A 24,694-nucleotide genomic window follows, 5' to 3' on the forward strand; every position below is an offset into this window, starting at 1 on the left:
AAATTCCTAGGCTATTCCTCGCTAAGACACAAACATTTCCGTGTGTTCTTATATGCACACATTTCTTTTCAGTTGCTGCAATTCAACAGATGGTGAATCAGATTGGAACATCTCAAGATGTACCTCAACTTTTTGACAAGCTGTGAGTATACACAATGATCAATTTATTTCTTATGGTAAAAAAGTGTATAACTAAAAATGTATAACCAATGCAAATTGCTCTCAATTTTCTCTGAGATTGAACTATTATTTTATTATTAACGACTTAAAAATTAGGATACGCATACTCACTTATAAAATAAAAATACCGACAACCGTAAATCAACACAGAAGAGAAACAATCCACGCAAATTTAGGATTCATTATTTTCCTGTAACAAAACATTTCTTTATATTGGTTAAATCCTTGTAAATGCAAAAACAAAATGGTCTTTTTTATAACATGTTTTTTATGAATCTGTTTCAACCTATTACATTTAGACAAAACGAACAAAAAGAATCCAACCGCCTTGTGAAGGAAACGTCAACATATTTGAAGCAGCTAAGTCAGTTGCACACTACCAGTCCAACTGAAGTGGTATAAAAAATGATCTTCGGCTTTTGTGACTCCTCTTTTGTTGAATATATATAGAATTAGTTAAATAAAACGAAGTTAAAAATGTAAAATATTATTATTTTAGTGAAGCTTTTCGTACATTTTCATAACCTATAGGGTTGTCATGGAAGTATGAGGAATGGTCATTTGATTTTTTTTTCTCAATAAGTTGTTCAATGCTGGCATGCTTTTTAAAAGAATATGTAAATTTGTAAACAGGCCATTCTGCTTATTTTAAAAAGTATTAGGTTACAAAAATGTTTTATGAAAAAACAACTCACAAGAAAAATGTCCCTAAATGTGGAAACATTTCTTTAATTTTTACAATTTTTACAATTACACTTTTCATAAAACAAACATAAAACAACTTCTGACTTTTTAATCATGAAATTATGAACCGAGTCTCTACTTTATGCTTAACATATGCCTAGTGTTTTACCAAAACCTGGATATTTTCTGTAAGCATGCATAGTTAGGAACACCCAGATAAACAAGGCAAATGATGTTGAAATAATCCATGAATTTGTTATAGCGCCAACGAAAGATTCAACAAGATAAATTGCAAGAAAACTTTTCAAATGTGCTTCATAATTTTCAGAAAGTGCAAAGGGTAAGACATGCATATGAACCACGAATAAACACGTTTTGCCATGCTTGTTATTAACTGTTGTACTGCGGAACAGAATAAAGTGTTGCTATCTGAATAGAAAAAAGAGGCTGGGAGTATATATAGAGAGAGGATTGATTGATACGTACAGTCAATAAGAATCATTTCAACTGATTTAGCTTGCTGCAGAGAAGGAGAGAGCCAGCGTACAACGTGCAAGAGCAAAGTCAATGGAACGAGGTTTCCAAAATTATGTATGTTTTTGTTTTTGTATTACATTGGCTGAAATTCTCCCTAACTGAAATATTGAGACGGTTTGATGAAACACTTTAGTATTTACTACATTGTTTGATGTACTACATATAATATTCATCTCTGTCACAGCGTTCACCCTGTAAACAATTTGTTATTTAAATAAAGACAAGAACAGCCATTAATATAGTCAAATGTGTTTTTTATTCGCAGGAGCATCGCGACACTAGTCCAATGAACCACGACAGGTATTGTAGCATATAATGTTGTCATTTTATCTTTTCTGCTGCTAATTTGATGAGGTTATGTTTCATGTCTAGAGGGCCACAAATGCAAGTGCAAGCAGAAGCAGAATTGTCTATAGATATGATCAGGGAGAGAGAAGAAGCCCTTCGCCGACTTGAGGTAAGCCAAGCAGCTTTATAATTTTATTTACTCTAGTTTATTTCTCTCACAGGATGTTGATCTTGATTTTCCTTACTTGGTCAAAATCTTGTAAGTTTTAATTTTCTTATAATATTGGAGCAATCTAGATTTTTTGCATTCCTGTCTTGAAAACTCGCGAACGGATGCATTTTTTTACTTCATTCAAATGTGAGTGTAGATAGCTCATTATCACCGTGTTATCCAGATATTTCCGAAACAACTAGCCTCGATTGTTCACAATATTCTCATCATTATTTCATGCTAGTAAGTTAGAAGCCGTCGCCTGATTTGTCTTACCGATGGTTTTCTCTTTACTTAGTCCGACATTGTCGATGTAAACGAAATATTTAAAGATCTTGCCATAATGGTGCACGAGCAAGGTGACGTAATAGGTAAGTGATATGTACACCAGTTGAAGTTTGCTTATTTGTTGTTATTTTATATTGCGCTTGTGTAAAGTACAAAGAGTTTTCCTAATTTTATTCCTTACAGACAGTATCGAAGCGAATGTCGATAGCGCTGCAGTACATGTCGAAACGGCGAACGTGCAGCTGGAAAAAGCGAAACATTATCAGAAGGCATCTCGAAAAAAGATGTGTTGTATTCTGGTCATTCTATTAGTTGTAGGCATTATTTTAGGTATTGTAATATGGCAGACAACTAAATGATTTATTTGTGTAAATGGACCTGTTTTTCTCATGTATTGTTACGAAAGGATTTATCTTGAGACTCAACGCAATACCTTGCTTTATAACATTTTCGCGCTGAGCTGTTGTACAAACCCAATTGGTTCCGCAAAATTACTAATTTTTTCGAAATCATAAAATTAACTGTTATACATATATATATTTTCAGTGTTGGTTGGTGTAAATTAAGCGCCAATCAGTCATGCAAAACGATCCATTATTACAAAAACAAAAGTTGAAATTTTATTAATCTTAATTTTGAAAAATGTGCTATATATTGAGCTGTAAATATAGCTTTTTGTTACCTGTAAGGAGTGCGCGAGAGTTTAATGTGCTTAACTGGGTGCGCGGAAATTACAGACGCAAATTTTGACAGAGTGTCTTGTTGGCCCTAAAATGTTAAGTTTATTCAATATAAATCCTGAAAATTAACAATATTACTAAGTAAATTGTCCTGAATGATCCTGAGTTTGATCTCGCAAAATCGCCAGACACTCTGTTTAAACTCGCGCGAAATTTTTATAAGTTATAAAGGTCTACTTTAACTAACACAGCATTTAGTAAATTGAAATTCTCAAGAAACCTGGTCATTTTACTTTATTTCTTGAAATAAAAGTTGCTATGTAAAAACAAGGAAGAATTTTATTTAAGATTTATGTTAAACTTAACTAATCAGGCATTTTACCACTTTGAACTGCTAAGAATCGCGTAAAAAGCCCAATCATTACACTTAACGATGTTTTTTCCCAGAATGTTTTCATGTAGCCATCTATTTTTACAACTTTCACAATCCAGACATAACAATTATTTACTGCATACAATTCTTATTATTCTTTACCTGTTGTGATTTCGGGTTAATGTTATTATTATAGTTGTGCAATTTGTTAATTTTTCTACACTATATATTTTTTTAAATTTGTTAATACACTTCTTTTGTGTAATTTTATGATCAATAAAAAATTATAGTTTATTTTTCGTTGCTTCTTTTTTACACTTGAGATTAATTTCATCTAAGCTATCAATAGAATATTTCACCAACCTATTTTTTGGAATGGAAACAAAATATACATGCCAAAGGAATACATTCAAAGAAATTTGCTAATTTCTTCTTTTTATATAACAATTTTAATTTAGACTGCAACCTAAAAAATATTTAACATTTCTACTTATTCTTGTTTTTGTTGAGACTTTTTGGTTTTATAGCATTAGAAAAAGAAAAAACAAGATAAATAAATAAGTTGGTAAAAATATAAATATAAAATATATATGGGTAAGTCTTTTGAACGAATTTTAACCAATTTGATAATTACGGGAAATGACACAAAATGAAGGATTTATAGTATACATATATTCAATCAAGATCTAAAAAAGGGTCTTCAGGATCCAACTTTTTAGATAGAACGAAAAAATAAACTGCAGTTTTTATTGATTTTCTGATTATCCTCTGTATAATTTTTATGCACTGGTGTTTTTTTAAAAAATCAGAAAAAACAAAATTTTTGGACTTTCGGCAGACACAAATTTCGTACGTAAAAATCTGAAAGTTTTTCCGTCCAAAAATTTTCGTTTCTAATGTAATCACTAAACAGAATTTGGTCACTTTTTTACTGACATCTCACGAATAAGTTGGATCAATCTTAACAAGGCAGCAAAATTACCGTTGAATTATTATATTTAATGAATTTTCATGAAAAGAACAAACGATACAAAGTAAATAACATTGGAAATCTTCATCATAAAATTTATTAAAAATCTGACTTTTTGTTATTGTTGTTCTACATTGCTATGCAAATTTCGTTTTTAAAGAAGAGCCGAACTGTGGCAGGCACAAACTAAATTTTACGCAAGGGAACAAAAATTAATGAACTTTCAAATCCCAAAATCTATTACAATAGCTAACTACTAACGAAAGAGAAATACTATATTCATAAATGGTTATCAATTACTAAGTATCCATTGACATTGTTACAAAGTTTTCGTGACTGTATAGGGCAAAAAGAAGCAAATTTTCGAGATGTACTTCCCAATAAATTAAAAAAAAAGATCTTTAGCTCAAGATAATTACAAATGTTTATTTTGTAACTCTTCTTGGAGCTTTCTAAGGATCCTTTACAGTTAATAATGACATTTTTTGCTCTTTCACAATATGCTTACATCTTCGAACAATAAAGCTTTGATGAGATTATATAAATTCACAGCCCGAAAAGTTTCAACAACAAATCGAACGTGCAATATGGCAGGTTCGTTTTTGTTTACAAAACGTTTACTCAAATTATAACACGTAACTCGAGTTATAAGTTCGACCATTGTTCCGAATTCACTGGTTTATATTGAACTTTTCGCATAAAACCAATTTGTGTTTTTGTAAGCTTAACTTACGCCGGGCATTACAAAAAAAGAAAAATATTCCATTGTTTCTGAAAACAACTACCCGTTTGAACTATAAAAAGTAGACTTTACGGGACATTTTTCAACTCAGCGTATCTAGGTCTGGGAAATTAATTTTGGCATCATGCATTTTCAATACGCGGCTGTTTGTCCCTCCTCAAATTTAATTAGGTACGAATCTTTAAACTTTTCAAAGTCGTTCTAAAATATTTACAATGCTTTTTAACTAGCTAGCGAGGTACCGTAAAGAGCGTGGCAGCCGGAAGAGGTAAAAAAATTTATCGGATCTTCTTTGAACACAAACACCTTGACTTATTATATTTTCTAGGGAAAATTCTTCCTACGGTGGGGGTGGGATTTATCAATTTTTTTTTTTTTTACTATTGGTTATTAATTGTAATGGGTGATAGCATTTCCCGAAATTTGGTGTTATCCTTCACCACCATGCAGTTAAGTTATCAAGAATTTCCATCACATTTTGAAAGCGTAAATTTTATAAATTCAGTTTTATTTTTCGTCCAAAACCATGCATAGACTAGACTGCAGACCGGAATGAAATTTTTATTTTTTTAGGCTGACAGAGATCAAAAGAAATCTGGATGATGTGTAACTGAACGCGCTGAAACAGAAAATCTAGACCTGCAGAAATAAAATGCGTTTTAGACCAGGAATACAAATTCGCAGAAAGCAAAACAACGAATAATAGCTATTTTTACTTTTATTTGCTGTCATAAATATATTTGATTAATCTGCACCAAAATGGGTATGTACAAAATCTAAGCTTTTTAAAAGTATAAATCACATCGTCCTTGAAGGACGAATCTTCTTTTTCAGCAGACACATGAGTTTCTGTGTTTCCGAGTGTTGGTACGTAAACACACCCGAATGTACCAAACTAGATCTCCAATCTCCTTCCGCTAAATTTTGTCATGTCTCTACGTCTACGTAAAGGTTGTCTAAACACAAGACTTGCTCGAGCGTGACAGACGGCGTCAGTAATCTTGTGCTCGCGATTGTCACCTGAAATAAAAATTAAATTTAGTCATAATGCACGCCGACACACGAAATTGACTTCAAGTAATATCATTCAATTTTCAAAGGGGATGGAAAAACTTACCGGAAACTCTACAATGATGGTACTAATTTTCGCAGGCCAAAAAATTATATTTCGTGGGTATTAATTTTTGCGAATGACATTTTGAATAATATTTCGTGAGTACATAATTTCGCGAATTTTGCCAGAAACCGCAAAAAATAAGAAAAAATATAAATACCCGTGAAAATTATTATTAAGGTAATAGCTATGCTTATTCCAAACGTTTTCGCATAGACTTATCACACACCTTATAGGTAACCAGTCGTTTAAATAAGGACAAAAAAGGTCCCACGAAGGCTGTTGAATATAGTACGGTATAAATGCGACTTTCTTCGTTTAACAACTATAAGCATTTTACAACAGTTACAAGAAGATAAGAAATTTCAGATGTATTGGAGACGCTGCGACACACCTTTTGATTTGGTTTCAGTTTCGCTAAGGTTTCCTTCACACACTTAACTTCGTTCCACGTGATGCCACCAATAACAAATAATAATACGGGATGATCTTCTGGCCGTGGTTTGCTCACATTCATGAAAAATCTATAACAGTAAATATCAGAGAATAAAATAAGTAAATCAAAAATTTCATTTAACACCTGTTGTTAAGTTTAACTACCCAAATCCAGTTTTCAGGAAATCTTTAAAACCGTGAGAACGAAATTCAATGTCCTGCAGTTCTGGTTTCCTAGGATCAAATATCAGTTCAAGAATCTGAGCAACTATCGGTTTGTACTTCATAACACCATTGTCGTCTTTATTGAACACTGATCTGCAAAATAAAAGATATACTGGAAAGATTACAGGCCCGCACAGCCTTCCACGTGATTTGTATTCCTGCACAATGACCACACACACCTTAATTGTTGCATTTCTTTCCGCGCTTCTCCAATACCTCGAAGTCGTTCGAATATATCAGCCATACGTGTTCTAACTTGACGTTCGCTGGCATCAAGGTCACCTGAAACAAAAACAAAAAAAAAGAATTTCGGTACGGCAACCAACAAAAGAATGAAGGAAGATGCAAAAATACTATAAAAACAACCATAGAAACAAAATTAATAATATGAAATAATTTTTAAATAGATTGTCCAACCACATCATCGCCATTTTTAGAAAAATGTGGTTTGGAAAATCTATTAGTGGTATATACCTTATGGTGTTGATGAAATATACTTACACTTAACAAAAGTAATGCAGGAAAATCTTGTCACAATTTTCTGATTTCTTCATAAAGTTAAAACAGAATTATTGCAAAGGAAAATTAAGATTATGGTAAAACAAACAAATAATTATTGTTACCAATAAGAAATAAAATATCTTCCTTATGGTTACCATCCATCAGTATGTTTATCAACGCTTCCTAAAAATTAAGAATTAATCTCGTGTTCAAAAAAATGAAGGGGGGGGGGTCATTTCAACTCAAACACATTAAAGTACTTACTTTTAACTTTGCTTCATAAGCTGCAGACGTATTGCTGACGTCATCACCAGCAGAGTATATAAATAGACAAAACATAAGGGCGTCAACAACGCTGAATCTAAAACAACAATCAGTAGCTTTATTAGATGATTTAGGTGATAGCTTAGATTATCAAGCTGTAACTTAAATGATTCTTTGCTTTTATGTATATTTTACATTCTCGTACCTCTTGCTATCTTTCTTGGACAATAACCTAAGTATCTGTGAAAATGGATCACTTTCCCCTGATGCAACATCCAACAGAATAACCTAACAACGAAAAAAAAATATTTTGTTGAAAGTTGTAATGATTCAATGTCATCAAAGACAAGTTAGCGCCAATGACTTGATTATGATTAATCTGAGTATTTATCATGCACACTGTTCAATTGAAGTTCAAAGATAACAGAGTGGGACCTGAACTCGTTAGGTCTTGCTTGCCATACAATTGAAAACCACTGCTGATAAGCAAGTAATAATGCAATGTCGGTTAAACTTGAGGCAGAAATTCTTGAATGTTAGGCGAAAAGAATCGTACAAAATTTCTTTTTATTATTGGCTTGAAAACAATCAGTTATGTCAAAATGTATTTGATGATTTATGATGCTTGTCTGAGGGTTTAAATATAAAGAGCATTTACACAGCGAAATCACTGTATGTCACATATCGTTGTTTATGTAAGAATTTTGTTATAAAGAATGCTGACTTTGAAGAGATAACGTAATTGCTTCTTCAAGTTTAATATGGATCCTGTCTTTTGGGGAACTTATTTTTGCGATTTGTTTACCTAATAGTAAAATTTTCATAGGACTTAATTTTGTGAATAAGGTACAATTTCACAACATTCCTTTCTTGCAAAAGATTATTTTTTCGGAGATATCCATATCTTACTTTTTCTGCACTTAACAGCTCATCCAAATGCTCATTTTCTGTATCAGTTAATGCATTTACCAGTGCTACAGCACATTGGAGCACACCACTGTACTTTTTTAATAACTGAATATTGTTTCTAAATTAGGTAAAAAAAATCAGTGATTTATTCAGAGTTTTGTTCAGGCAACCTCTTTATCAGAGGTTTTCATCCAAAGGCTAAAGACTGGGAGCTCATAAGGTTTACTGGAATGCATGATGATATAACACATGATGGAGTCACATAATACATGATGAGTTAAGGTAACCCCCTTCAGGGTCATTTTTTTTAAAAAAAAATATTTTTTTTAATTTTGATTCCTTGGCATAATTTCCTGATATTTTTTCAAAAAGAATAAAAATATTTATTGTTAAGAGTGATAAAATGAAGAAAAATCTTCTTTACCTTTTAGTGTTTTCAATAGTGTGCTCAAAGTTTAAAATTCCTTAAATATACTTAATCTGTATAATAATTAAAGAGAGTTAGGCAGAACTAATAAAAAATTGCATCCCTACATATAATATAGGAAACATTTACACTATAATAATCTATAAAAATATATTATTATTATTTATCATCTATACCTTTTTAATTTATTTCTTAATTTTTTTCGTTTTTATCCTATATACATAATTATTTATGTTTTCCTGTTGTCTGTTTAACAATAACTAGACCCGAAGTTCTGCGAAAATACTTTACCTTTAATTTTAAATAAAATATTCATGAATTATTAATTATTCATAACGTTTAAGTGGGTGTAACCATGATTCTTGCAGGTAAAAGCAAAGGTCTTTGATTTTCTTTTTCTCAAAATAAAATTTTCAGTCGTAACAGTATATATTTTTTGTCGAACACTCCCCTCCATCTTATCGAAATTGTACGAAAAGTTTGTTGCAACAATTATATCTTTGGCTACAAAAATTCGCTTTTTTTAACGCAGAAATTGAGGAAATATGAGTTATTGATCTATCATGCTTAAAAATGAATAAATCTGTCATAAAACAGCTATTGTGGCACAAAATATGCTATAATTTTGGAACCACGTGTTGTTTTGAGTAAAAAAGCAAAGTTTTTTAGAGCTGAATAAGAGCTTTGCAATGATATTTTTTTCAACGAACAAAAACTTTAGTGAGAGGAGTGTTCGACAAAACGAACTGGAAGGGTGAATTTTTGCATATAATTTTTTTCTAATTTTTGGATTTTTTTATGAAAATATTTTATCATCATTCTAGACATAATTTATTCGGCTTTCGGAATATATATATTTGCTAGGGTTAATATAGCGAGCAGAGGGAATATTTTAAATATACTGAGTATGTGTCTCAGGGGGTTACTGTATTCTAAACGTGTAAAGAAACAAAATAATTATTTGAGGAATCATGTAAAAAATACGACACATGTTAGACCTAATTTGTATTTGAATAGTTGCATTTAGCCTAAAAAACAGAGAGCATACATCATCAAAATCTATGGCATTATATTTTTATATCATATTTTGAAATATAATGCACATTAATGCACTTCCTTGACAATTTTGAATATCCTAGCTTTCACTAGCATTTATTTTTATATGCGTAGAATGTTCTTAAAAAAACATTGAACACTCACTTACTTGAAATATTTCAAAAGTGCTTTTAAACTGGATAATGTAGAACCCTCGTCGATGTTTTTTACAACAATATTCTCAAAATGCAAAAAGATTTTAAGCTTTTCACATACATATTTGAGACATTCCTGAAATGAAAATTATCTATGTGATTTATAAAACATAAACAAGTCTAACAATGTAGCAAAAAATAAGAACATTCAAAACTTAAAAAAGTCAAGCTAACCTTTTTGGATTTCTTGATGAACATTTGCAGTGCGTTTTCTGCTTCTTCATCTTCATTATAGGCAAAACATCCAGGAAATAATGTACTCGGTGTAGAGCTGAAGAAAAAAAGAAAATTATGTAGTGCTTATAGTGACTTATAAAGCTAAATATTTTTAATATATTGGCATCATTTTTAATGACAATATCCCAGTCTTAGGGATACGCCCTGCAATGAAAAATAAAAATTAGAAACTTAAAACATATTTGCTTCTTTTGCAAAAATTTTTTTGTTTAAAAATATCGACGCCTAGATACATACTTTCCATCTGCGAATAGCATTTTCATGTCAATGGCAACATCATTATTCTGATTTCGCAGAAGTGGAAGAATTTCATATATGCTTCCCAGGACACAATCTGATGTGTGACTGATAGGAGCAACTAAATCCAATGTTCTGTCCACAAAAACGATTGATGCTCTGGATGATGCCAACTGTAAAAATCATTAGACAAATAACCACAAATGGAAGTTAATTAATGCTGTGCTCTTGAATAAAAAATAATTTTTTGAGGAAACTTGAAAAATAGCACTTTCAAAACAAAAAAATAGTTTAAGTTTCTTGAAATAAACGTTTGCCACATGTATATAAAAAAGCACATGACAAAGCATTTTAGACAATTAAACATATTATTTTGAGGTTTTTTGATAATTTAAGTTTTCTGCTATTTTATTTGCCACAAAAGGTTTTTTTATAATTATTCTGCTCAGCTTAACATAAAAGCTTTAAAAATTACCTTTCTTCTTCCCCTAGCATCTGGCATGTTTGCAAGTTCTGTGGCTACAAGTCTACTGAAATGTCCCACAGCATAGCAATCCTCATGAATACTCATTGATTCAAACATACTGTTTAGTGTAGAGGCAAGCATCTAAAACATAAACATGATAATTGAAATTGTGACAACTACCTGATAATTACCTTACCAAAATAAAAAAGATATTACCTTTATTTGACACCGCATATTGTGTGGAAGAAAACCAACATCTACATCTCCCAAATTGTTAAATATTCTCTTATCCCCCTAATTAAAATTTAAAATTTAAAATACTATAATCCGTTACAAAATTTTATATAAGTTTTCTCAAATAATTTCAGACAATTGAATGGTTTTAGACCCATAGGCAAACTATTTTTAAAGATCAATTGCAGATATTTACAATTTTAATTTTTTCAAAGGATTATAAAATTTATTCAAAAAGTATTGAAGCAGAAAGATATAGAACAATTTAATTAACCTTTCTCAAATAAAACTTTACAAACATATTCGTAAATAGTTAATTACTGTATTTACCCTACTGTAAAGAAATGCTTGCAGCCTTGCTACATCTGATGGCAGGACTGGAAATAAACTATTGTGTATTGGAGTAATAAAAAAATCAGGTACAATCTCAATACATGAAAATGGTATATGATGAAGGGTTGTCGTAGCAAACTAAAAAAAAATTGAAAATGCATGTTTGAAAGAGGATAAATAATATCAATTCTGCATTATTAAATGTTATGTTACAGTTACAATGTTACAGTAAATAAACAAAGAATTTGATCTAAATGAGCTCTTTCGTAGTGATTCTTGGTTCTTCATAATTGATATAACTTTACTCAATTCGATGGAATCTTTCTCTTATTAGACGACATTTACACGTACCCGATATCAAACTCATGCCAGCGTGTAATCTTATGCTGGCATGAATTTTTGGTTTTTACATGAATGTTCATTCTGGTGTAAAAAAAAAATTATTTTCAAATACACACTGCCCATTGCATTGGCAAAAGAACTTTTTCTTCAATTAACAAACATAACCTTTAATCACAGCATCATTCAGCTTCTTTATGCAGTACTTGTGCATATTATAAGTTGATTTCACACCGGTGTGAAACACATTTTATGTTCACACGATACAATCATGCTCAAATAAACCCGAAATGAAATTTTATTTTGGTCTTAAGGACAGGCTTGAATTAAGACTTGACATGAAATTTCATTTCGGCTGTGATGTGTAAACAGTTGTAGGTTTTTCTGAAGACACAGATATCAACTCATGCCAACACAAGTTTCATATTAGCATAAAAAATGCATGTAGACATGCCCTTAGTACTCATTCCCAACTAGTTTAGCAAAACAGTAGTCATTTAGCTCAGTTTTGGGTTGAATTTTTTTTCTGAATTGAGTTTTCTTTAAAATCAGACTGTTAGAATCAAAGCATGTATGCTATGAACATGGTAGTCACTGAAAAAATCATTTACAACAAGACCAGATATTTTTTATTTTCAAAATTGTATATAAAATATGTATACCTTAAAACTTACCTCCCGAGAAAAATCAAGTTGACCTAAATCGATTCATAACATCTTCAGAAAAAACAATTTAACGTTTATTTTATTAAAATCACTACAGTACTCAAGAAACCAGACAATGTTTACCTCATGTTTTTAAGCCTTCACCTCACTTGTTCGCCATTTTGCAAGTGAGCATTTAAGAGTATAATTATGCGCCTGACGTCACTAGTTAGAAGCTCACATTCGGGCCCCCGGGATGAGAGGCGAAACTTTGCGGATGTGATATGATGTGTTTTGTCAAAAAAAGTTCCACACGTTGATGAATAAGGACGAATCCTTTATTTAAATAGTAATATGGCTTCTTGCCCACTTACCTAGTTGTCTTAACCACCAAAAGAAACAAGGTGTAATTTTTTTCAACTTTCCCATAGATCCAAAACAACGAACTATATGGATCAAACTGATCAAGAGAGAGGATACGCTTCCAAATAATTTTAAGATCTGCGAAGCTCATTTTACTTCCGAGTTCTTTGACTTTAGAAGTGAGTTTGAAAGAAAAAAACAAAAAGAAGAAGGTTAGAAGATTTTTTCATTTTTATCGTTATTAATCGAACTCATGCGCTATTATCTAATTCGAATACGTTTACATATCAAAACTTACTGATCAAATTAAAAATATTTGCGGATTCTAACCCGCAATAGCAACGACACTCCGCTTCGCTCGTCATTTTCTTACACTTTCCACACTTGCACCACATCCTTACAACAACATCAACAGCAACACGTGAAGCGACTTCTTCTTGAATAGTATCCTCATCACAGCTCTCCCAACTGAAATCCGAGTCAGTGCTTGGTCTAGTATTTCGCCTGCTCAAATTGAAATTCTACAACATTTTCCCTGTCGCTCTTTTTTTCTTTTTTGGGTCACAGCTTCTCGGTATTGCAATTGAATGATGATTTCTCAACCGAAGTTAGTATTCATTTTCAAAGTTTCCTGATATTTTCACGGGGTAAACATACTCATTACCAATGAATTTCACTATTAAAGTTTGAGTAAAAAAATTTCAATGCGGAAGATGATTTACGATCTTCTAACAGGTGACGTCGGAGCACTCAAGGTGAAGAAATTTATAAAACAACATTGCGGATGATGATTTTTGAATCTTTGAATAGGCATTATTAACTTATAAGTGTGAATTAAGGAAAATAAACTTTATATTCTTAAATCATGAATATGAGCCAATTTAGGTTAACTTAATTTTTCTCGGGAGGTAAGCTTTAATAAAATTGTAAGATAATTTTAACAAACAAAATTTGTGAAGTGAAAGAAATTGAATTAGAAAAAGATCAAAACAACAAGCTTAATGCATTTTTAAATATCAGATTCCTTGTAGTCACAAGGAATCTGATATTTAAGAGCATATTTAATTGGAATGTTAGTAATATACCTCATTCTGCATCCATAACCTCAGCTGATGACAGAAGTTATCAAATGCTGTGAGCTGATTTGTAGAATTGGAAATAAACTCATTCATTTCACTGGATAATGATGACGAAATTATACAGTGATTAAAGTCACTATTTTTTACTATACGCTGAATATATTTTGATACTTGGCCATTCAGAGGTGTTGATATAAGGAAGACGCATTTATTCTCTGATTCCAGACACTCCTACAGCAAAGATACACAGAAGTTTAAGAGATTTATGATGGAGACTGCTGATTTCATCTACCAAAGAAAATTATACCTTAGCATGTTTTATGTCTCTTATAGCCAAAGCACCAGCATCTAGTAATTTTGAAAGCCCATTGCACCAATGTAGAACTTCAGCAGTTGCATCATCCACAAACACAACAGCGTTGTTTACAAGGGTTAAAACTGAGTTTATGGTTGAGTTAATAAATTGATACATAACTATAAGAGCAATATAAACATTTTAAAAAAAATCAAATTTTCAGAAAATTGGCCTACTGTCAAGATTTGTTTAAGAAAGAAACTGTCTAGGGGAGAAATAACATTCATTGTTTATTTTAGTGTTCAATATATATACATAGGCTAGTAAGGAGGTTTAATGACCACATTTTGTAATAAAAACATTCTGAGAATTCAACATTATAAAATTGATTAACAGAATTAGAAGTCCAGTTTTATAGGAATAGATGTTCAAAAATAGATATCTTGCAAACACCACTTGATTGTTGAGAAATGATACAACATTTGACATAAGCATAATATGCATTTAGAGTTATCTTTTTTCTGGTTTCATAGAGGGAGGCTTAAAAGCCTTTGTTTTATGCTTTTTCTCTTTCTTTTTAGCATTTTTTTGAAAGTTTCGCCAATCATTAACACGTCCTGTTCGACTTTCATCCCACTTTTTCTCAAATTCTTTCTGTTTTTTTGCTTTGTCTTCTTCATCTATTTCATGTTCCCGTTCACGCTTTTTTTCTTGTTGTTGCCTTTCTACCACTTCCTGTTTTTTTATTTCGTTGTCGGCAAATAGTTTTGCTGTTATTGCTCTCTTTAATCTAGCATATGCTTCAGGACTTTCATCTTCTGGTATTGTTGCTAATGGTGATATCTTTTTAACCTCTTTCCTTTTATCTCTTAAATTTATTTGAACCATTGCATCTGCTTCCTCCAGCAAACGTTTAATTTTTTTTACTTGATCCTCATCTTGAAGAAGCTTGTTAGCATTCCTTATTGCTTCAAATGCCTTTTCTGCTCTTTCTTTATCATTTGGATTTTTATCAGGATGGACTAATATAGACATTTTTTTGTAACTTTTTCTGATTTCTTCTTCAGAAGAATCAGGTCGTACTTGTAATACTTCATATGGATTTAAATTAAGATATTTAGAGCCTGGCTTTGTTAGCCTTTCTATTTGCTTATCACTAGTTAAAACTTCGTCTCTCTTTTCGATATCTTTCACATCCTTCATAAAACTTTTCAGTTTTTCAAGTTTGTCATCCACCTGGTCAGCCATTTTGTTTACATTTATCCGTTTTTCCTTGCACATGGTATATTTGGAACACGCACAAAAATCGGATATGCAAGCATCATTTTGTAATCAATATGTGGATAATTTGCTTATCCTTCTTATTGAAGATATAATAGATATTTTTTCTTAGGTACCTGAACATGTTCTAAAGAAAAACATGGTAAATAATCTTTTACTTTATGTTTTCGCCTAAATAAAGAAATAAAGAAGATCCTCACTTCCGATTTTCCCGTTTTTTCCAGCGAGTAACTTTATTTTTCTAATCGTGTAACACAGACGGCGGCGGAGGGTCGAGGGTCGACGGCGGAGGGTCGAGGACTCTAAGTTTCCAGTCAAGAAAAAGATGCTCAAACTTTTTGCCAAACAAAGCAGGCGTTTACTTGACAATTATTTTGTTTACATTTTCAACATCTGCATGGCAGTAAAAAAGATGCAGATGCTCGGCTAAGTGAGGAAAGGACTTTTGCACAACAAAAAATGCGAATATATTATTTATTAGAACTTTAGCTAAATAAAGATGTTCTGGCCAAGAAAAGGTGTGACACAAGAAAATGTTGTTTTAGAGTGTTATTTTGAGGGTCCAATAGAGGTTTAGTGGGTCTGTCAAAAAGATGATTTTTCTAAAAAAAAGGCGAACTTAACAAATATTCGGGTTTAGAGCAACTTGACCGTCCCTATTTTTTAAATTCTAAAAGTGGAGCGACAAAATATATTATATGCTTCTTGTTTCCCCGTACCTACTATTATTATCATACTTTACATTACAATTTTGGTCTTGACTGTCAAGGGTCTCTGGAAGTAATTTTCCAATTAATGAAGTGCACAAGAAATCATTAAATATCGGTGTATTTGCGCACATTTATGGCTGGGTAATTCAACGATTTTTTCCTTATATATTTTAGTTTTTATTCACTGACTAACCCAATTTTTAAGAATTTAGGACAGATGGCTATAACACTACGCATTTGTGACGCCTGCCTCAGCTTTGATTATCCATTCAAATGTAATGTATGTAATGTATATGCTTAAGAAAATGTTGTTTTCGGAATTTCTTTTCCGCTTTAAAATTATTTATTTTCATAGTTCTTTAAAGGGGAAGTTTTGTAAAATAATCAATAGTCATAAAAGAAAAAAAAAAGATACCATAATTCTTTTTAAGTGAAACCCTCTTTTTTCTGAAATAATCTGTGTTAAACACGCATAAAAACACCTCTGTATATTGACCCTGTTACATTTTTACGAAGGCTGGGTCGAGTTTGAATTATGACGTTTTATAGTTCAAAAAGGGAAGTTCGGTGTTGGGGATTAGGTGTAATCACATGAAGAAGTATTTTGTCTATATACATTTTTATTATTTTAATATGCCAAACTGTGCTGCCATCGGCTGCACAAATCAAAGTAGCAGGTATTGTTGCCGATCCTAGAAACTTCTTCTTTTTCTTCATCACTCTCGAAACTACACGTTCGTAATTTCAATTTTTCCAAAGAAAATTCTGGTTTGAAATTTAATGAACTAAGAGTAGATAAATCAGGTATATATGTCATCATTTTAGAGCTTAAGGCGCGAGTGAGGGAAAAAATAGTTTTTTTTGCAAATTTTTTTTAACTTTTTTTATAAAAAAAAAGAAAGTGAACTTTTTAATGGTGAAATTATTTTTATAAAATAGGATAGAAATGCGACTTTTTTCCAAAAACACAATCCTCATCATTTGTCTTCCAGCTGAACGTGCTAAAAAAATCAAATATAGGTGTAAATGTTTATGTTTCTCACTTTGGAAATAAACTGTGATATGATCATATTTTGTAAAAATAACGTAATCATAACCAACGTTGTAAAAAATGATACCATTGAATTTTTTGTATCGCTTTTCTTTTATGATTGTTTTTATCCGATCAATTAAAAATCTCTTATTTCAATTTGACTTTCATTAATGCTTTTTCTGGAAAAAGTTTTCTTCACAAGCGAGCAACACTAACATCATCAATGTCTACTTATCGTCATAAAGCTTCTGCTCCTTCAACAAGGAGAAAAAAAAATAGAAGAAAGTATTTTAACTCTCCAGCCAAGCGAAGATTGAAAATAAATAATACTTCGCAAATTGAACAAAAGCATAAGTTGAAAAAAATAATGGATGTTTTATCCAGCGATAGTGAATACGACTCAGACATTTATGTTATCATATCATTTTTTTAAATCTCTATTCCATCAGATGTTGTAACATTTTTTCCTTTTCCTTTTTGTTTATTTTTACTTTGCCCATCTCTCTTTTTGTGAATATTGCACAGAATTTGTTAAAAACACCTGTAGCGACCATTTAACTATACAAAAGGGATGATATTTTTAAAAATCTTTAAAGCTCTTTTTCGCAATGTTCATTTTTTGAAATATTGAACAACAATATTACAACTTTCACGTAATTTTAATAGAAGCTATTTCAAAACATCACACTTTTTCCCTTACACCTTAAATAGCTCTGAATTGGATCCATTGCTTACAAATTGACAATGTATTTCCAAAGAAGTAATTTGTTACAGATTTGAAAAGAAATATAGCTAGAAAAAAGTAGATTCTTTTAGCAAACTGTGTAGACTGTGTTGTGACTCTATGAAACGTCATACATGAGTTAGAACCCAGCTTTTTTGACACGCTTTTTCAAAAACGGAGCATTTTCAATTAGGTTGTGTCAACATTAGAGACATTTCCAAGACTCGGAGTTTAATGAAGTAAAGTTTTTCTGTTTTTATAAGTATAAATACGTGGAATTATAAAATAAAATAATTTTTTAGACCGAACTTCCCCTTTAACTATCTTTAAAGTCTCACTTTGGGCACTCTCCTCTGTTTGAAGAATTAGCAAAAATTATGCAATAAACCTGGCCATCCTTTTAATAAATAGAAGAGCGTGTTATAAACAATAATTATCATAATTAGTGGCCTAATGCAAAAAGATATACCTACGATTTCTTTTTGTTGTTTTGTTTTGCCTCTGATTTTTATTGATTTCCAAAAGTAATATAAGCAAACTCTGCATCAGTACTCATAAAAAGCAAGTCCATCTGTTTATTTACAACCGAAAACAATTATTTTGTGACAGCCTGTTTCTTGGCCAGGAATGAGTGATCAAGTACCATTATTTCCAGTTCTAGTAACTTTTTAGCAGGGTGTAACCTAGAAATGTAAAATAAGTGCTGCTAAAACCCAAATGGGAATTTCATCACAGTGGTCTTACGTATTATTGAAATCTTATTCCTTCACAACTTGTATAAAATGGGCTATTTTGTAGTGAATATAATTTGCTCCTCTAATAAATTGGAAAATTTTGGATAAATTTCAATTTAAAAATAGTCATTTAAGGGGTTCTGAGAACACTGGCTTACACCTTAGTTAAACTCTTCCTGGAATTTAAAATAAATCAAGAAAATGTATTTGCTATTTTTATTTTTTGATACAGGTTTTTTGATACAGATCACTTTGAAAGCTTTTGATTCACTTAGTTAAAGCAGCTTAGTTGAATATTTTTTAATTTTGTAGTAGAATGGGCTGATTTTCTCATATTCATGAAAGGAAAATAAACACAGAATGACCTAGGAATGTTTTTACAGTTTTCTTAAAAAAGCAACAATTTTTCAAAACTTTTATTTACTTTTCACATTTCGCTTAACAACACTGCTGCTATTTTTAACACATATATACACTTATAAGAACAAGAAATCTTGCTTCAGCTCGAGATATTCTGATTTTGTTCTTATGTTTCAAACATTTTTTATTAAATTTACAATACAGCATATTAAAATTTTTTGTGAGTAAGTGCAAGTACAACTGACTCCATGTTTTTATGTCCATAAAGTTTTGAAAAACAGTTCTTGTAACAATACATTAAATGGGCTATAACAGAGATTTCTATTAAGCATGTTAAATGCTTTCAAATTTGTGTTTCCAGGCTAATACTTCAACTAGTTGGATTGTGTAAATGTTGCTCTACAGTAGGTCTTCCACTAGGTGGCTTTACCCTATATATTAATTTTATTTTTTAATTTTATTTTTTATTTCTGTTTTTGTTGCTGATGTTCTTATTTATTTAGTTATAGTGAAAATTTGAAGATAATGGATGAACTAAAAGTTTTAACTTTAAACACATGGTAAGTAAACCATGTTTTTTTTCAAAAATAGAAATTTTGCAATCAGACTTTTGTTTAGCAAATGCCCCACTGCTATAGGTCAACCCATACCATGTGAGGGAAATTGGATGGGCAATGCAGGTGTATACCTAATGTATACATTAAGAACACAAGACCCACATTGATAACAGTATTCCAACTATGAGTATGAGTATCCTGTATAAATATTTATATTATTAATAATATATAATAAAAATAAGAAAAGCATACAAAACATAAAACTTCGACACCTGAAAGCAAGAATAAAATATTTTTTGCTGCACTTGTCTACACTAAAGTATTCCAAAAGAACTGATACGCACAAATAAATGCAAAGAATCTGGCACTAAAATTAAATTTAAAAGTGCTTAAAGATTTTGCTCAAAAAAATATTGGTTTGCATCCTTTTCATTAAATTCCACAAAAATTTTCTGTATTTTTGTGTGCTTTAAAAAAGAATAAAAAAATGAGTTGATTTGATTTCAGTAATTCTTTTTTTTACAGGGGTTTACTTTACATATCTAAAAATATTGAAGAACGAATGAATGCTCTCGCAAACAAGTTAGCAGAAGGTAACTATGACATAGTTGCCTTGCAGGAGGTGTGTAGATGTGTTTATGTAACTTGTATTTTGTTCCACTGCATTTGTATTTATGGTTTCAACAACATAATTTTTTTTCTTTCTGAGCACTAAAACTGTTTTTTTGTTATCATTTAGGTATTTAGTATTCGAATATATGAAAGAATTTGTGAGCAAGTTAAAGATGCTCTTCCATATTCACATTACTTTCACAGGTATACAGTAATTTCTTTCTATTTTGCTTTGTTGGCTTGTTTCTCCACAAAACAAATAATGGGATATTAGTGGCAATCTTTTATTTTGAAGTGCTTAATGTGCATGTTTATTTAAATATTTTTTTTGTTTCTATACTCAGTGGATTCCTAGGTTCTGGTTGTGCAACATTTTCGAAATACCCAATTATTGATACGTACTTTCATAAGTATTTACACAATGGTTATTTTTGGGATTTTACTCATGGAGACTGGTATGCCGGCAAGGGGATAGGCTGTACATTGATAAAACATCCGAAAAAAACGATCTATTGTTTAAATACCCATGTAAGTGCCAATTTTTTACTAATCATGTTAAAATGTAAATATGCCATCAGAATGCCAGCTAGATATTCAAAAAATATTTGCCATTAAGCCCTACTTGAAAACTTCTGTGAGAGTCTTCTGAGGACGGGCTGATGTGGTTCAGAGGGAAAATATTTTGAAACATTTTGTGTGCTAAAATGCAAAAATTAATGTGCTACATTATTATATATAACGAAATATTTTGCTGCAATTCTCCATAGCATAATGCATTCCACTTCCGTACTGAATTGAAGAATCTGAAGGGTACCCTATTTCACAAAATTTTCTTTCATAGCTTCACGCTTCATATGGTGCTTCTGATTTCACCGAATGCCGTTCACTGCAGGCTTATCAAATAACACAATTATTACGGCATACCACACGTCCAGATGATGCTGTCATCATCTGTGGTGATTTTAATCACGAACCAGACGAGTTAGGAATTAAAGTATTGCTGGGACTAACGGACTTAAAAGACACCTATGCAATTGCCAAGGAAAAGGTACAGTTCTTAATGTTAAATTTCTCTAAGATACTTTGCTTAATCATCTTAGGTTATCTTCTTAGATAAATCTTGATATAATTTTTAGAGGGAATTCTGCCCGAAGTAAACCGATTAACATAAGTTAAAAACATTATACGAAGTCGTACCTTATAAAAGTTAAATAATTTTACAGCTTTCTCGAACCTTCTAAACATTATGCAAGAGAGCAGCAATAAGTTTGGGCGAAAGTCAATTCTTGTGATGTAAGCAAGAATTTGAAATCAGTCTAGAATGTACCTCTTTCAGTCTAGAATGTACCTCTTTGCTTTTTTGTTGTGGAAAAAAATTGGCGTGATGTCACTGATAAAATCGCTTCGGGTTACTTTAAGGTTTAAATACGTAAATTAGACTATTCCATCAAATAAACAACTATTTCTATTTTTAGCCAGATGAGTGCATCACGTCGTCAAATTTGAATCCATACAACGACCACAGCGACACACCATCAAGAATCGACTACATATTTGTGAACAACGATTTTGACTGCAGTAGCTGTAGTTTAACCTTTCAGGAAATCCCAGGAACAGATATGAGATATTCCGATCATGAGGGATACACAACTACACTTCGATTTAAACAAGGTGTAATTTTATATAAATACAACATAAATATAGAAAATTAAGCATACTAAGACTGGTCTGAAAATACACTATGCGGTGTATTTTTGTGAACACGAGGTACAAAATATGAAAACTGAAAAAATATTCTGTCAAGCTGAAATGTGAATTCTTAACATCAGGGAATTTTAAATTCTATAAAAAACAATCATTTCGTGCTTTGTTTGGAACCCTGCCATGTGATGGCACCCTAATATGCATGGTATATAAAGTTTGTTTATTTTTGTCTTCGGGGTATTGGTGGGGAATACTTTTGCCTTTCGAGCAATCTTCTTGGTGTGGTCTAGTGTATCAACCTATTCTATTCATGACCACTGGTATTTCAAAGAGAATGGGAAAAGTATCTTGAACCCTGTGGAGGAGAGGGTACCTTAAGATTAGGGCTTATAATGATGGCGTGTTTTTTTGTGTATTTTAATGCTATGCATGTTCATTTAACAGATAAAGATGACGTTCCCGTGAAAACTGACGAGCAGTGCGAGATTTTATCGAAGCTTTCGCAGGTTATAAAAACAGGGGAGAAAATGTCAAAGAGAATAACCTGGTCACGCTTCTTCATGGTGTTATTTTTCTTCGTCGTCTTCAACGCTATTCCCGTACTACTTGGCGAAATGTTCCCCACGTGTGGTAGTTGGATTGGAAAGTGTTTGTTTATCGTCCAGTTGTTTGTTATTGTTGTTAGCGTTGTTTATTTCGTAATGGTTGTTGTTGTCACTCGCCAAATACACGAGAGGGACTTCAAAAATGTTTTTAAAGAGATCGACCTAAGGTTGAAAGTACTTCGCGGATTTGACAACAAGAAATTCGATTAACATAATTCTTCTTTTACTATAGGTAATTTTAAGACTTTATTCAACGTTAACTAGACTTCTTCAAGTCTACCTGTAAATCGGCTTCTACGCGCTCCGACATGATTCAACAAACCTTTTTTAAAAATTGCTTTCTTAAACACAGAGGATTGCAACATGATAAGTGGTTAATATACTAAAAAAACGAGATTAAATACTACTACAGAGCTTTTGTTGAGCCATATATGATTAAATATACTTTAAAACTGGCACCTATTCTCTCAAAATATTTCTCTACTATTGCCATGATTCACTACTGACATGTAGTTGACCACACCTTTGTTTCATAACCACATGAGTGCGTCTGTTATTTATAGTGCGCACGCGCTCGAGCCTAGCACTAGGTGACGAAGCAACGAAAGAAGGTCGTGACTGGAACGCAGGGAAGCTGCTTTGCCGATGGACTTTCTTAGCGAAATTTGAAATTTTAAAGCCACGGAAATAATATCAATTATATGAAGACTTCATTTTTAATTTATTTATTTAGATGTATTTTTTAGATCTCGTATGTTGTAGAATTAACCAGACGAACAGTAAAATCTTTGTCTTAGACAAAATCATGTCCTTTAAAAAAAACATTTTCAGGTGTATATTACACAAATAGTTAACATTAATATACTGCTCGTCTTTTAATCGAACAGGAATTCCTTTGAACTACTCTGTTTCTACAAAAGGCGTCGAAGATGGCGAATTGATCGCCGACGTTCTGTTTACGTAATATTTTAATCGATCTTCTCTTTGATTGTAAAGTCATATGTAGGAGTGAATAATCGCTTTTTAGGGTTTTATATTATTGCTACAGCTTTTATAAAATAATTGTTTTATTGTGATAAAGTCGAGGATATGCAATCTAAACGATCTTCGCTAGACTCACAAAACGAATATTGTATGCTTAACGGCAATGGGACGATGGAAGGAAGTGGGTAATTTCTTTGATTTTAAAACTAATTTGTTTCACAGGAACGTTTGCTCGAGTGCTTCTTATTTTAGCGAGTCTTCGTTGATTTACACGGTCAGAAGTTTATGAAAACTTGTGTGTAACATTGTGATAAGGTTTGCAGCAGAATCACAAATTGAGAAAATTAAGAAATGGGTATAGTGTTTCGTTTAATTTATTTAAATTCATGTCTACTTAATTTCTTTCTTTTTATTGTATATCATAGAATATGTATTGTTTTTAGCGCCTTTTTGACTTAACAAACTATTAAAATAGAAAGATTCAACTCGGGTTGAATTATAAAAGATCCTTATACACCTCATAAAACTGACATTGGAAGAAATGTCTTTTTCTGTTTACATTTATTCAAAAGATTTATTCAAACGACTATCAAGTATTATGACTGTAAATGGTTTCTGTTTGGTTTAGTTTTGTTTATAAGATATTAAACTTTTGAGAAACGTACGTTTTTCTTGTTAAGCATAATGACCTCGATAATTTCGCGATGGTGACAGAGTAAGATGTGCACGAATTGATTTGCGCATTTAGATATTATGGGAGAACCCGAAAAAATCGATTGAGGACAATGACGAAGATCGATATATATTTTCTATTTTCCGATATACTTGCTTCAAGATGTATTACTACAGTATATACATTGTTTTCCTTGCTCTTTCTTTCTGTTTGCATAGTTTATTTGTTTTTTTTGTTTTTTTGGGGGGGGGTGTCTTTTGTTAGGGGCTGTTTTTTTTCAAAAATCGGAGATTTAACCCCCCCCCCCTACAATTACGTAGAGGAGAGTAGTCAACCTATCAAAATGTGTTGGTTCTATTCTCAATAAATTTACAGTCGTGACCCTACCATAGCAAGGCTAGAGGAATAGAGA

The 24,694-nt window shown here is 31.6% G+C and overlaps 4 protein-coding genes across 8 annotated transcripts in view; 2 read left to right on the plus strand and 2 right to left on the minus strand.

Moving 5' to 3' along the window:
• LOC130654258 (syntaxin-7-like) overlaps positions 1–3,535 on the plus strand; it is a 34,378-nt gene extending 30,843 nt beyond the window's left edge. For both annotated transcript variants that reach the window (XM_057456808.1, XM_057456807.1), the window contains exons 4-11: positions 73–142; positions 480–576; positions 1,127–1,204; positions 1,381–1,455; positions 1,667–1,701; positions 1,774–1,858; positions 2,199–2,271; positions 2,372–3,535. In XM_057456808.1, coding sequence (XP_057312791.1) covers positions 73–142; positions 480–576; positions 1,127–1,204; positions 1,381–1,455; positions 1,667–1,701; positions 1,774–1,858; positions 2,199–2,271; positions 2,372–2,547 — 689 coding nt within the window. In that variant the 3' untranslated portion in view covers positions 2,548–3,535. The remainder of the gene's footprint in view (positions 1–72; positions 143–479; positions 577–1,126; positions 1,205–1,380; positions 1,456–1,666; positions 1,702–1,773; positions 1,859–2,198; positions 2,272–2,371) is intronic.
• A 2,118-nt stretch (positions 3,536–5,653) lies between these two features.
• LOC130654471 (sec1 family domain-containing protein 2-like) lies at positions 5,654–14,499 on the minus strand. Its single transcript, XM_057457059.1, has 16 exons — positions 14,318–14,499; positions 14,017–14,241; positions 11,583–11,723; positions 11,235–11,312; positions 11,028–11,159; positions 10,553–10,725; positions 10,253–10,349; positions 10,033–10,154; positions 8,402–8,519; positions 7,698–7,780; positions 7,493–7,589; positions 7,351–7,411; positions 6,907–7,009; positions 6,668–6,820; positions 6,462–6,591; positions 5,654–5,973 (listed from the first exon to the last, which is right to left on the minus strand). The coding sequence occupies exons 1-16, from the start codon at positions 14,480–14,482 to the stop codon at positions 5,881–5,883; spliced, it is 1,971 nt and encodes a 656-aa protein (XP_057313042.1). The 5' UTR covers positions 14,483–14,499; the 3' UTR covers positions 5,654–5,880.
• Positions 14,500–14,571: 72 nt separating this feature from the next.
• LOC130654479 (dnaJ homolog subfamily C member 8-like) lies at positions 14,572–15,705 on the minus strand. Its single transcript, XM_057457070.1, has one exon. It carries the CDS (start codon positions 15,584–15,586, stop codon positions 14,816–14,818), a length of 771 nt encoding a protein of 256 aa, XP_057313053.1. The 5' UTR covers positions 15,587–15,705; the 3' UTR covers positions 14,572–14,815.
• Positions 15,706–15,882: 177 nt separating this feature from the next.
• On the plus strand, positions 15,883–24,196 carry LOC130654475 (putative neutral sphingomyelinase). Of its 4 annotated transcripts, none has more exons than XM_057457064.1 (9): positions 15,883–16,104; positions 19,509–19,551; positions 19,651–19,707; positions 20,230–20,326; positions 20,444–20,520; positions 20,661–20,844; positions 21,158–21,364; positions 21,792–21,987; positions 22,465–23,130. In XM_057457064.1, exons 3-9 carry the CDS (start codon positions 19,673–19,675, stop codon positions 22,833–22,835), a joined length of 1,167 nt encoding a protein of 388 aa, XP_057313047.1. In that variant the 5' UTR covers positions 15,883–16,104; positions 19,509–19,551; positions 19,651–19,672; the 3' UTR covers positions 22,836–23,130. The 4 variants fall into 4 exon arrangements, with proteins under 4 accessions (XP_057313047.1, XP_057313048.1, XP_057313049.1 ...); XM_057457063.1 differs by lacking the exon at positions 15,883–16,104 and adding an exon at positions 23,189–24,196 and having other exon boundaries at positions 19,524–19,567; positions 22,465–22,857; XM_057457065.1 differs by lacking the exon at positions 19,509–19,551.
• Positions 24,197–24,694: the final 498 nt, after the last annotated feature.

Source organism: Hydractinia symbiolongicarpus, chromosome 8 (assembly GCF_029227915.1).
Source record: "Hydractinia symbiolongicarpus strain clone_291-10 chromosome 8, HSymV2.1, whole genome shotgun sequence".
Taxonomy (NCBI): Eukaryota; Metazoa; Cnidaria; class Hydrozoa; order Anthoathecata; family Hydractiniidae; genus Hydractinia; species Hydractinia symbiolongicarpus.